At 48.0% G+C, this 12,354-nt stretch overlaps 1 protein-coding gene across 2 annotated transcripts in view; it reads left to right on the forward strand.

Annotated features, from left to right (window-relative positions):
- Nucleotides 1-12,354, forward strand: part of DPYSL5 (dihydropyrimidinase like 5) — a 101,624-nt gene that overhangs the window by 60,851 nt on the left and 28,419 nt on the right. For both annotated transcript variants that reach the window (XM_067471390.1, XM_067471408.1), the window contains exons 4-6: nt 5,423-5,602; nt 6,939-7,007; nt 9,983-10,027. In XM_067471390.1, coding sequence (XP_067327491.1) covers nt 5,423-5,602; nt 6,939-7,007; nt 9,983-10,027 — 294 coding nt within the window. The remainder of the gene's footprint in view (nt 1-5,422; nt 5,603-6,938; nt 7,008-9,982; nt 10,028-12,354) is intronic.

Raw genomic sequence — 12,354 nt, forward strand, 5'->3', positions numbered from 1 at the left:
CTATCTACAGACCCACCAAGAAAATCCAACCAATGCTCCGTTCAGCAAAGGACAAGACGGATCCTCTCACCTCTGCAGGAGTCTACCGTGTACCATGCAGCTGTGGACAAGAAGTCTCCAGAGGGACCACCACACGCAGCAGCATTGCCCAGACACAAATCAAGGAACATGAAAGGCACTGGTAGCCAGATTTTATTCATTTTCATGGTCTCTTCCTTTCTGTTGAAATTGTCCACATGCTTCTTGTGGATTGCAGTGGCTTCTCTGTGTAGCCTGACATGGTGGTTGTGAGAGTGGTCCAGCATTTCTGTGTTCTCCAATAATCTGCTGTGTCCAGGCTGGTTCATCAGGTGCTCTGCTATGGCTGACTTCTCTGGTTGAAGTAGTCTGCAGTGCCTTTCATGTTCCTTGATGCGTGTCTGGGCAATGCTGCGTTTGGTGGTCCCTACGTAGACTTGTCCACAGCTGCATGGTAGACGGTAGATTCCTTCAGAGGTGAGATGATCCCTCTTGTCCTTTGCTGAACGGAGCATTGGTTGGATTTTCTTGGTTTGTATGGTTGTGTTTCCTCATCAGCTTCCCTCTGCGGTCAGTGGTTCCCTTGATGTCTGGCAAGAACACTTTCCCTCTGGGTGGATCTTCGTCTTTATTCTCGTGGCTTGTTCTCGGTCTTGCAGCTCTTCTGATGTCTGAGGTGAAGTCTCCATTGGCCTGTTGGGCAGGCATACTTGGCAGTTGAGTCAGACAAGGCCAGGGCTGATGTTCTTACTAATTTTGGGTTTGCACCCCATGTGCTGCCAGTAAGTTTCCGCAGGATGTTACTGCGTGCAGCTACTTTGAGTTCAAGCAGTGTTTCCTAAATGCTAGTGTTTGATCTAAGGTGATACCGAGATATTTAGGATGGAAACAATGTTCAAGCTCTTGACCTTCCCAGGTGACTTTCAATTTCCTATTGGCTTCATGGTTGCATAGGTGGAATGCGTAGAATGACAGTGCTATGGTTAAAGTGCTCATTTAGTACAACTGTGGATATAGCATCATGGGGTGTGGTCTGATTCTCAATCTGTTTAACCCCATATTGGTTGCTTTGTTTGGTGGCAATAGCTCTCAGGTGTTTCAGGAAGGATCCTTTCATTCTTCTGACCTAGAAATGGTAGGAATTGAGCCTGGGATGTTGTGCTTTGGAAGCTGCCCGTGTTCTAACTCAGACCCTTGGCACTGCCAAATCTGGGGTGCAGACATGACTCTGTATTGCACTGGGTGGAATCCTTAATTATTCCTCGAGATCCCTCATCTTGTCTCCTGCTGGTTTCCCATCAGGGAGCACCAGCCGGTTGGTAATTCTGGCTGGATTAGAGACACCTCTCCAGCCACCTTGTCCCCAAATCCCTGGCCCAGGACGGGTGATGTGATCCCATTAAGCCTCTTGTTTGGAGGCTTTTGTGGAGCTCAGCACTGTCCTCACCAGCCCCAGACGAGTTGTCTGCTTGGTCTGCCTTTCCCTTCATTGTTTGCTCCCACCACCTTTCCTCCATCTTTGCCTGTCTCTGAACTATGCTTATCCTCCCTGGTGGTGATGGACCAGGCAGGTGACGTTGGCTAAGTTTCCCCACTCCAGTTGAAATTTTTTGAACTCTGAGGATTTGTTGTTGTTCATTCGTTCAGTCGTCTCCGACTCTTCGTGACCTCATGGACCAGCCCACGCCAGAGCTCCCTGTCAGCCGTTACCACCCCCAGCTCCCTCAAGGTCAGTCCAGTCACTTCAAGGATGCCATCCATCCATCTTGCCCTTGGTTGGCCCCTCTTCCTTTTGCCTTCCACTTTCCCCAGCATCATTCCCTTCTCTAGGCTTTGCTGTCTCCTCATGATGTGGCCAAAGTACTTCAACTTTGTCTCTAGTATCTTTCCCTCCAATGAGCAGTCGGGCTTTCTTTCCTGGAGGATGGACTGGTTGGATCTTCTCGCAGTCCAAGGCACTCTCAGAACTTTCCTCCAACACCACAGCTCAAAAGCATCGATCTTCCTTCGCTCAGCCTTCCCGAAGGTCCAGCTCTCACATCCATAGGTGACTACAGGGAATACCATGGCTTTGACTAGGCAATGGATCTTGGTTGCCAGTCTGATGTCTCTACTCTTGACTATTTTATCGAGACTGGACATTGCTCTCCTCCCAAGAAGTAAGCGTCTTCTGATTTCCTGGCTACAGTCTGCATCTGCAGTAATCTTTGCACCTAGAAATACAAAGTCTTGTCACGGCCTCCACATTTTCTCCCTCTATTTCCCAGTTGTCAATCATTCTTGTTGCCATAATCTTGGTTTTTTTGACGTTTAGCTGCAACCCGGCTTTTGCACTTTCTTCTTTCACCTTGATTAGAAGGCTCCTCAGCTCCTCCTCGCTTTCGGCCATCAGAGTGGTGTCATCTGCATATCTGAGGTTGTTAATGTTTCTTCCAGCCATTTCCACCCCAGCTTTGCATTCCTCAAGCCCCGCACATCCTCGCATGATGTGTTCTGCATACACGTTAAAAGGTTGGGTGAGAGGATGCAGCCTTGCCGTACGCCTTTCCCAATCTTGAACCAGTCTGTTGTTCCGTGGTCAGTTCTGACTGTTGCTACTTGGTCCTTGTACAGATTCCTCAGGAGAGAGACAAGGTGGCTTGGGATGCCCATCCCACTAAGAACTTGCCACAATTTATGATGATCCACACAGTCAAAGGCTTTAGAATAGTCAATGAAGCAGAAGTAGATGTTTTTCTGAAACTCCCTGCCTTTCTCCATTCTCCAGCGGATATTGGCAATCTGGTCTCTCGTTCCTCTACCTTTTCTAAACCCAGCTTGAACTCTGAGGATTGCCTCTCCCTTTTTAATTCCCTGCCCTTTGCCTTCCCCACGGTCTCCGTTCTCACTGCTTCTTTTTCTACACAATAGCATACAACCCCCCTGTTGCGCCAACTCCACTGGCTACCGATTTGCTACCAGGCTCAATTCAAAGTGCTGGCGTTGGCCTTTAAAGCCCTAAACGGGTCCGGCCCAAGCTACCTATCTGACCGCATCTCTGCCTATGAACCCACCAGGACTTTGAGATCTTCCGGGGAGACCCTGCTCTCGATCCCGCCTGCTTCTCAAGCACATCTGGCAGGGACGAGAGATAGGGACTTCTCGGTGGTGGCTCCTCGGCTGTGGAACGCCCTTCCTACGGACATTAGACTAGCACCATCTCTCATGGTATTCCGCAGGAAAGTGAAGACCTGGCTGTTTGAGCAGGCGTTCGAATAATTAGTGCAATGATTGGTTAATGAACATTGGAACGGAACAATGGATGACGAATCTGGATCATGTTTTTGATGATGAGACGATAGTGAATAGTGAATGGTTATTGTAGTAATTGTTTATTAATTATGTAATACGTTAGGTTGTTAACTGTTTTTAAACTGTAGCATTGAATTTTTGCTGTTCTTATTTGTTGTGAACTGCTGTGAGTTGCCTACGGGCTGAGAACAGCCGTATATAAGTAAATAAACAAACAAACAAACACATGTGTGCAAGCCTTGGTGTGTAGCTCACCCTTGGGAGTAACACAGTCCTTCCTTTCCCATCTTACTCCCTGTTGTACTCCAAACCTGGAAACACCTATGACCACCGCAACACACAACAATCCAGGAATATAAGCAAACATAAAAAGTATAGAAAACTCAGGAATAAGGAAGTTAGATATATAACCCAAAAAGGTTTCACAACAGGTGATAACCAAGCAATAATCCAAAAGTCTCATAAAGTTCCAGAGGCGACAAAGTCCAGAAACAGCCAGAAAACACAGATACATCATAAGTCCAAAAGCAAGAAGGTATAACTAGTAAAGACATGAACAGGAGTACATGAACAGGAACATAGAAAACTTCCAGAATATATATATATAAAAAAAACCAGAAACAAGAGAACTCAGGCTTAGCTTCTCACTCTAACGCAGCGTTGCCTGAACTGATCTCAAGGTAAAAAACTTGCTGTTTAATAGACACCCATGAAAGCATTACGTCTCCCTTGAATTTTCCTTACAACTTTCCCACATAATCTCTCTCAGAGATTTTCAGCTCTGATTTGTAAACGAAGGGTTTTATTTATTGACAGTATTTATATTCCGCCCTTCTCAGGGCAGATTACAATGTAGATATACATGGCAAACATTCAATGCCATAGACACACAACATATATAGACAGACACTTAGAGGCTATTAACTTTCCAGCTTCTGGCCATCAGGGGAGTTGTTGCTTCCTCATTCTTTGCATACTTGCATACTTCCTGGAGATTTTTTTATGACCTCGTGAATCAGTTAAATTAGCCTCCCCACAAAATGGTACCTAATTTTCCTACTTGATAGAGTCAACTGTCTTTCAGGTTGCAAAGGTTGACAGCAAGCTATACAATTTTGGTCGGGAGCTCACTCCGACCTGGGCTAGCTTCGAACTCATGACCTTTCAGTCAGTAGTGATCTTAATACAGCTGACTCCCAGCCAGCTGCACCACAGTCCCAGTTTTGTTGATTTTCGTAGCTACAGGCAGTTTCTCCTGGAAACACTCCTTATTACTGAGCTCTTCACTCGATTCCTTATCTGCTGTTGCTACTTCTGACTCCCCTGAAAGGCCTTGAGCCCTTGCACTTTCTGAGCCAGTTTTCTCACAGAGAGAAGCATCATTTCCCAGACTTGAATTTCCCAAACTTGGGGGGCCATCACTTGAGCTCTTCACTCGATTCCTTATCTGCTGTTGCTACTTCTGACTCCCCTGAAAGGCCTTGAGCCCCTGAACTTTCTGAGCCAGTTTTCTCACAGAGGGAAGCATCATTTCCCAGACTTGAATTTCCCAAACTTGGGGGCCCATCACTTGAGCTCTTCACTTGATTCCTTATCTACTGTTGCTACTTCTGACTCCCCTGAAAGGCCTTGAGCCCCTGCACTTTCTGAGCCAGTTTTCTCACAGAGAGAAGCATCATTTCCCAGACTTGAATTTCCCAAACTTGGGGGACCATCACTTGAGCTCTTCACTCAATTCCTTATCTGCTGTTGCTACTTCTGACTCCCCTGAAAGGCCTTGAGCCCCTGCACTTTCTGAGCCACTTTTCTCACAGAGAGAAGCATAATTTCCCAGACTTGAATTTCCCAAACTTGGGGGCCCGTCACTTGAGCTCTTCACTCGATTCCTTATCTGCTGTTGCTACTTCTGACTCCCCTGAAAGGCCTTGAGCCCCCTGCACTTTCTCAGCCAGTTTTCTCACAGAGAGAACCATCATTTCCCAGACTTGAATTTCCTAAACTTGGGGGCCCATCCCTTTGTGCCACAGGAAAGCTCACAATCTTCTCTTAATCTTGAGTTCAACCATCAGCCTCTGACCGATCTACAACACTCCCATCCTGTCCCTGTGCCCAGGTGAAGTCGGAAATGGAGACCTTGGTGCGGGAGAAGGGGGTCAACTCCTTCCAGATGTTCATGACCTACAAGGACTTGTACATGCTACGGGACAGCGAACTCTACCAGGTCTTCCGTGCTTGCAAAGACATCGGAGCCATTGCCCGCGTCCATGCTGAGAACGGCGAGTTGGTGGCCGAGGTGAGCAGTGGGGTGCTGTGGGGTGAGAGGGCAAGAGCTTCAGTGGTACCCATGAAGATGGGGCAGAGCAGGGAACGTGCGACTGCATGACCAAGTGGTGCGATTTTTGGAGCTTCTACCACAGTGGTTCTCAACCTTCCTAATGCCGCGACCCCTTAGTACAGTTCCTCGTGTTGTGGTGACCCCCAACCATAACATTGTTTTGTTGCTACTTCGTAACAGTCATTTTACTACTGTTATACATCATAATGTAACTATCAGATATGCAAGATGTATTTTCATTCACTGGGTCAAACTGGGCATAAATACCCAATGCACCCACATGTAAATGTTAGTGGGGTTGGAAGACAATTGATTTTGTAATTTGGGAGTTGTAGTTGCTGGGATTTATAGTTCACCTATAATCAAAGAGCATTCTGAACTCTACCAGCGATGGATTTGAACCTAATTTGCCACACAGAACTCCCATGGCCAAAGGAAAACACTGGAAGGGTTTGGTGGGTATTGACTTTGAGTTTGGGAGTTGTAGTTCACCTATATCAAGAGAGTACTGTGGACTCACGCAATGGTGGTTCTGGACCAAACTTGGCACAAATACTCAATATGCGCAAATGTGAACACTGGTTGAGCCTGGGGGATATAGACCTTGACTTTGGGGAGTTGTAGTTGCTGGGATTTATAGTTCACCTATAATCAAAGAACATTCTGAACTCCACCAGCGATGGATTCGAACCTAATTTGCCACACAGAACTCCCATGGCCAAAGGACAACACTGGAAGGGTTTGGTGGGTATTGACTTTGAGTTTGGGAGTTGTAGTTCACCTATATCAAGAGAGTACTGTGGACTCACGCAGTGGTGGTTCTGGACCAAACTTGGCACAAAAACTCAATATGCGCAAATGTGAACACTGGTTGAGCCTGGGGGAAATAGACCTTGACTTTGGGGAGTTGTAGTTGCTGGGATTTATAGTTCATTACAATCAAAGAACATTCTGAACTCCACCAACGATAGAATTGGCTCGAACTTCCCACATGGAATCCCCATGACCATCGGAAAATGCTGTGTTTTCTGATGGTCTTGGGTGACCCCTCTGATACCCCTTCATGACCCCCTCAGGGGTCCCGACCCCCAGGTTGAGAAACACTGTTCTACCACCAAGGCTCTTATTTCAATGGGTGCTAGCTTGGGCAACCTTCGGCTCTCCGAGTGTTATGGACTCTAACATCCACAATTCCTAGTAGCCTCTTTGCCATAACCTGCCAAGTTTGCACATGCCATGCCTAGGATTACGAAGCCACCATTTAACCCTCTTCTTGCTCTGGTTCCTGTTGCAGGGAGCCAGGGAGGCCTTGGACCTGGGCATCACTGGCCCGGAGGGAATCGAGATCAGCCGGCCAGAGGAGGTAAGGCTGGACGTGTGTACAAGAACTGCCCTGTCGCCCCACTTCACTGGAAAACCAATGGGTGGGAGGTGTTGCCCTGAATGGTCTCACTCTTCTCGCAGCAGTGGATGGGTCTGGGGTCCCTTGAGATCCTGCAGAAGAGGCTGAGAAGAGGGCTGGTGGGGAGGGGAGGGAGGGGTGCCCTTTCCATACCTTTCTCATACCTGGTACCTGTACACTGCACCCATTGAATGGCGAAAGGAGCGGCTGCCACGCCATCTCATTGAAAAGGCATAGGAGGTTGAGAAGAGTGGACAGAAGAGGGACTTCACCCATGCAAAATGAGGTGCAGCCCTCTTGAACTGAAGGGCTCTCTGCTCTGAGTGGGTTCTTGGATGGCATTGTGGGGCTGAGAGGGAATTGGGGGTTGGGGGTGGCAGTGAATCAGGAAAATTGCATTCAAAGCACCCCTGACAGATGGCCATCCGAATCCTAGAGGTGGAAGAGACCTGGTGGCCCATCCAGTCCAACCCCATTCTGCCAAGAAGCAGGAAAATTGCATTCAAAGCACCCCTGACAGATGGCCATCCGAATCCTAGAGGTGGAAGAGACCTGGTGGCCCATCCAGTCCAACCCCATTCTGCCAAGAAGCAGGAATATTGCATTCAAAGCACCCCTGACAGATGGCCATCTGAATCCTAGAGGTGGAAGAGACCTGGTGGCCCATCCAGTCCAACCCCATTCTGCCAAGAAGCAGGAATATTGCATTCAAAGCACCCCTGACAGATGGCCATCTGAATCCTAGAGGTGGAAGAGACCTGGTGGCCCATCCAGTCCAACCCCATTCTGCCAAGAAGCAGGAATATTGCATTCAAAGCACCCCTGACAGATGGCCATCCGAATCCTAGAGGTGGAAGAGACCTCCTGGGCCATCCAGTCCAACCCCATTCTGCCAAGAAGCAGGAAAATTGCATTCAAAGCACCCCTGACAGATGGCCATCCGAATCCTAGAGGTGGAAGAGAGCTGGTGGCCCATCCAGTCCAACCTCATCCTGCCAAGAAGCAGGAAAATTGCATTCAAAGCACCCCCGACAGATACCCATCCAGCCTCTACTTAATAATAATAATAATAATAATAATAATAATAATAGAGTTGGAAGAGACCTCCTGGGCCATCCAGTCCAACCCCATTCGGCCAAGAAGCAGGAATATTGCATTCAAAGCACCCCTGACAGATGGCCATCTGAATCCTAGAGTTGGAAGAGACCTCCTGGGCCACCCAGTCCAACCCCATTCTGCCAAGAAGCAGGAATATTGCATTCAAATCACCCCCAACAGATGGCCATCTGAATCCTAGAGGTGGAAGAGACCTGGTGGCCCATCCAGTCCAACCCCATTCTGCCAAGAAGCAGGAATATTGCATTCAAAGCACCCCTGACAGATGGCCATCCGAATCCTAGAGTTGGAAGAGACCTCCTGGGCCACACAGTCCAACCCCATTCTGCCAAGAAGCAGGAATATTGCATTCAAAGCACCCCTGACAGATGGCCATCCGAATCCTAGAGGTGGAAGAGACCTGGTGGCCCATCCAGTCTAACCCCATTCTGCCAAGAAGCAGGAATATTGCATTCAAAGCACCCCTGACAGATGGCCATCCGAATCCTAGAGGTGGAAGAGACCTGGTGGCCCACCCAGTCTAACCCCATTCTGCCAAGAAGCAGGAATATTGCATTCAAATTACCCCTGACAAATGGCCATCCAGCCTCTGTTTAAAAGCTTCCAAAGAAGGAGCCTCCACCACACTCTGGGGCAGAGAGTTCCACTGCTGAACGGCTCCCACAGTCAGGAAGTTCTTCCTCATGTTCACGTGGAATCTCCTCTCTTGTAGTTTGAAGCCATTGTTCCGCGTCCTAGTCTCCAAGGAAGCAGAAAACAAGCTTGCTCCCTCCTCCCTGTGGCTTCCTCTCACATATTTATACATGGCTATCATATCTCCTCTCATCCTTCTCTCTCCATTCCCTATTGCTTTGCTCCTGGTTCCACTCTGGCCTGGAGGACAAGTCCTATGAGGAGTGGCTGAAAGAGTGGGGCATGTTTAGCCTGCAGAAGAGAAGACTGAGAGGAGACGTGATAAGGGCCATGTATAAATATGTGAGGGGAAGTCATAGGGAGGAGGGAGCAAGCTTGTTTTCTGCTGCCCTGGAGACTAGGACGCAGAACAACTACAAGAAAGGAACATTAGGAAGGACTTCCTGACAGTGAGAGCAGTTCAGCAGTGGAACTCTCTGCCCCAAAGCGTGGTGGAGGCTCCTTCTATGGAGGCTTTTAAACAGAGGCTGGGTGGCCATCTGTCAGGGGTGCTTTAATGCAATTTTCATGCTTCTTGGCAAAATGGGGTTGGATTGGATGGCCCATGAGATCTCTTCCAACTCTAGGATTCGGATGGCCATCTGTCAGGGGTGCTTTGAATGTGTTTTTCCTGTTTCTTGGCAGAATGGGGTTGGATTGGATGGCCCACCAGGTCTCTTCCACCTCTAGGATTCGGATGGCCATCTTTCAGGGGTGCTTTGAATGCGATTTTCCTGTGCTTGGCAGGATGGGGTTGGACTGGATGGCCCACCAGGTCTCTTCCAATTCTAGGATTCTATCATTTCGTATTGTGCCAGACAAGCACAACGATCACCACTGGTCAAACTGGTGGAGTTCTGCCCTGCTTCAAGCCCAAAGCCAATGTGTGAATTCCTGGGCTTGGCCAGGGTTCCCTGTCCATCATTAGGTCAACCCTCATGGTGAATGCAATTGGGCACCAGGGGTGTGAAGGAAGGAGAACGTGATGGGACTTGGTTGACCCAACTAAACATTGTTGTCTGGGAGGCTGGGCATGGGAGTGTTGCCTGGGCTCCAGTTGGCAGGGCCATCATCATCATCATCATCATCATCATCATCATCACCATCATCACCTTTCTCTCTCTTGTTTTTGTCTTCTCACGTTCCAGTTGGAAGCTGAAGCTACGCATCGGGTCATCACCATTGCTAACCGGGTAGGTACCCACTCTTTCCTCTCTGCTCTGCCTGAACAACCGGCCACTCACACTATTTCATACCCAAACCACTGTGTATGCAGCATAGTGTAGTGCTGTGAGTGTTGAGCTGTGACTCTGGTGAGTGAGGCTTGGGTTCTGCTCAGCCGTGGAAACTCACTGAGTCACATTCTCTCAGCCTCGGAGAAAGGCAATGCCAGCAAGTCTCCTGTGAACAAATCTTACCCAGATAAGGGTTGCCTTCAGGGTGCCACAAGTTGGAAATAACTTGAAGGCACACAGCAATAACACCTGTGGCACTTACTACAAGGGTTGAATGAAAAGTAATGCCTCCACCTTCGTAACTCCTCGACAAATGGCAGTACTGGGTATGCGGCAGGTACTGGCTTGTTCAGGAGACTCTCCTCTACAGTTACATTTGGGTGGGAAGCCTTAGCATTGAATGGTTGTGTTGTTAAAATGCAAAGTATGGAACCCTGCACAGACGGTCGGTCAATGCGACTTAAGCAATGTGCAGTCATTGAATTCTTGACAGCAGAAGGTGTTACCTCAACATCTTTGAACTTGGGTTGTTGTAGGTTTTTTCGGGCTATATGGCCATGTTCTAGAGGCATTCTCTCCTGACGTTTCGCCTGCATGTATGGCAACCATCCTCAGAGGTTGTGAGATCTGTTGGAACTAGGAAAAAGTGTTTATATATCTGTAGAATGTCCAGGGTGGGACAAAGGACTCTTGTCTGCTGGAGTTAGGGGTGAATGCTTCAGCACTATTTCCAATTTTAATTTTACATTTGGCCTTCCCACAGTTTTAATTGTATGTTGTCTTATTGATAACGTTATGTGTTTATTGTCTATGTTCTTATTTTAATTGCTTGTATTGTTGTGATTATTTCTTGTATTGTTGTGTTTGAGCTCGGCCTCATGTAAGCCGCACCGAGTCCCTTGGGGAGATGGTAGCGGGGTACAAATAAAGTGTTATTATTATTATTATTATTATTATTAGTAGTAGTAGTAGTAGTATTAATGTTTCAACTGACCTCCTTGATTAGCATTTGATGGCCTGGTTGTTGTTTGGTGTGGCTTTTTAGTGCCTGGGGCAATCTTTTGTTGAGAGGTGATTAGATGTCCCTGATTCTCTCTGTTGTTTTGATGTTGTAATTTTAGAGTTTTTAAATACTGGTAGCCAGATTTTGTTCACTTACTCGCCCAACGATGCACAGTACTCACATCAACACAATCACCATCATCAGTTTGCATTCTCTGATGAATCTCCTTTGGAGTGACACCTTCTGCTGTTAAGAACTCAATGACTGCACGTTGCTTAAGTCGCATTGACCAACCATCTGGGCAGGGCTCCGTACTTCGCACTTTAACAACTCAACCGGTCAATGCTAAGGCTTCCCACCAAAATGGAACTGTAGAGGAGAGTCTACTGAACAAGCCAGTACCTGCTGCATACCAGTACTGCCATCTGTTGAGGAGTTAGGAAGGTGGAGGCATTACCTTTTCTGCTAAGGCTTCCTGCCAAAATGGAACTGTAGAGGAGAGTCTACTGAACAAGCCAGTACCTGCCGCTCTCCCTGGATTCCAGGTTCGAATTCAGGGAGAGCATGGATGAGCTCCCTTTATCAGCTCCAGCTCCTCATGTGGGGACATGAGAGAAGCCTCCCACAAGGATGGTAAAACATCAAAACATCTGGGCGTCCCCTGGGCAACATCCTTGCAGACGGCCAATTCTCTCACACCAGAAGCAACTTGTAGTTTCTCAAGTTGCTCCTGACACCACCAAAAAAACTAAAACTAAAACTAAATTTCCTACTTAACAGATGCAACTGTCTTTCGGGCTGCAAAGGTCAACAGCAAGCAACACAAATTGGTCGGAAGCTCACTCCGACCTGGGCTGGCGTTGAACTCATGACCTTTTGGTCAGTAGTGATCTTAATGCAGCTGACTCCCAGCCAGCTGCACAACAGTCCCGGTGCTTAGGTGTACAGTAAGCTAGGCTTAGCAGTCAGGTGCTCAATCTGACTCGGGCTTTGAACTTGCTACCGGTTGGCAGTGATGTATTGCTGCTGGCGATTAACCAGCTGTGCCACAGCCCGGCCCATAATAATAATCCTCTACTAGCCTTTCTGTAGAGGATTGTTACAGAACAGTTCCCTGACGCGACACCCTCCTCCCTCAATACCGTCTCTGTTGTTGGTCCATATGAAGAGGCCTCAGTTCTAGATTTCAGGCTTCTTTAATGCCCCAACCCCCCTGCAAGAGGGATGGGAGGGGGTTGCTGAACAACTACACTACCCCTCAGGCTGAGGTCTCTTCCCTTTC

Source organism: Anolis sagrei, chromosome 1, assembly GCF_037176765.1.
Source record: "Anolis sagrei isolate rAnoSag1 chromosome 1, rAnoSag1.mat, whole genome shotgun sequence".
In the NCBI taxonomy this organism is placed as follows: domain Eukaryota; kingdom Metazoa; phylum Chordata; class Lepidosauria; order Squamata; family Dactyloidae; genus Anolis; species Anolis sagrei.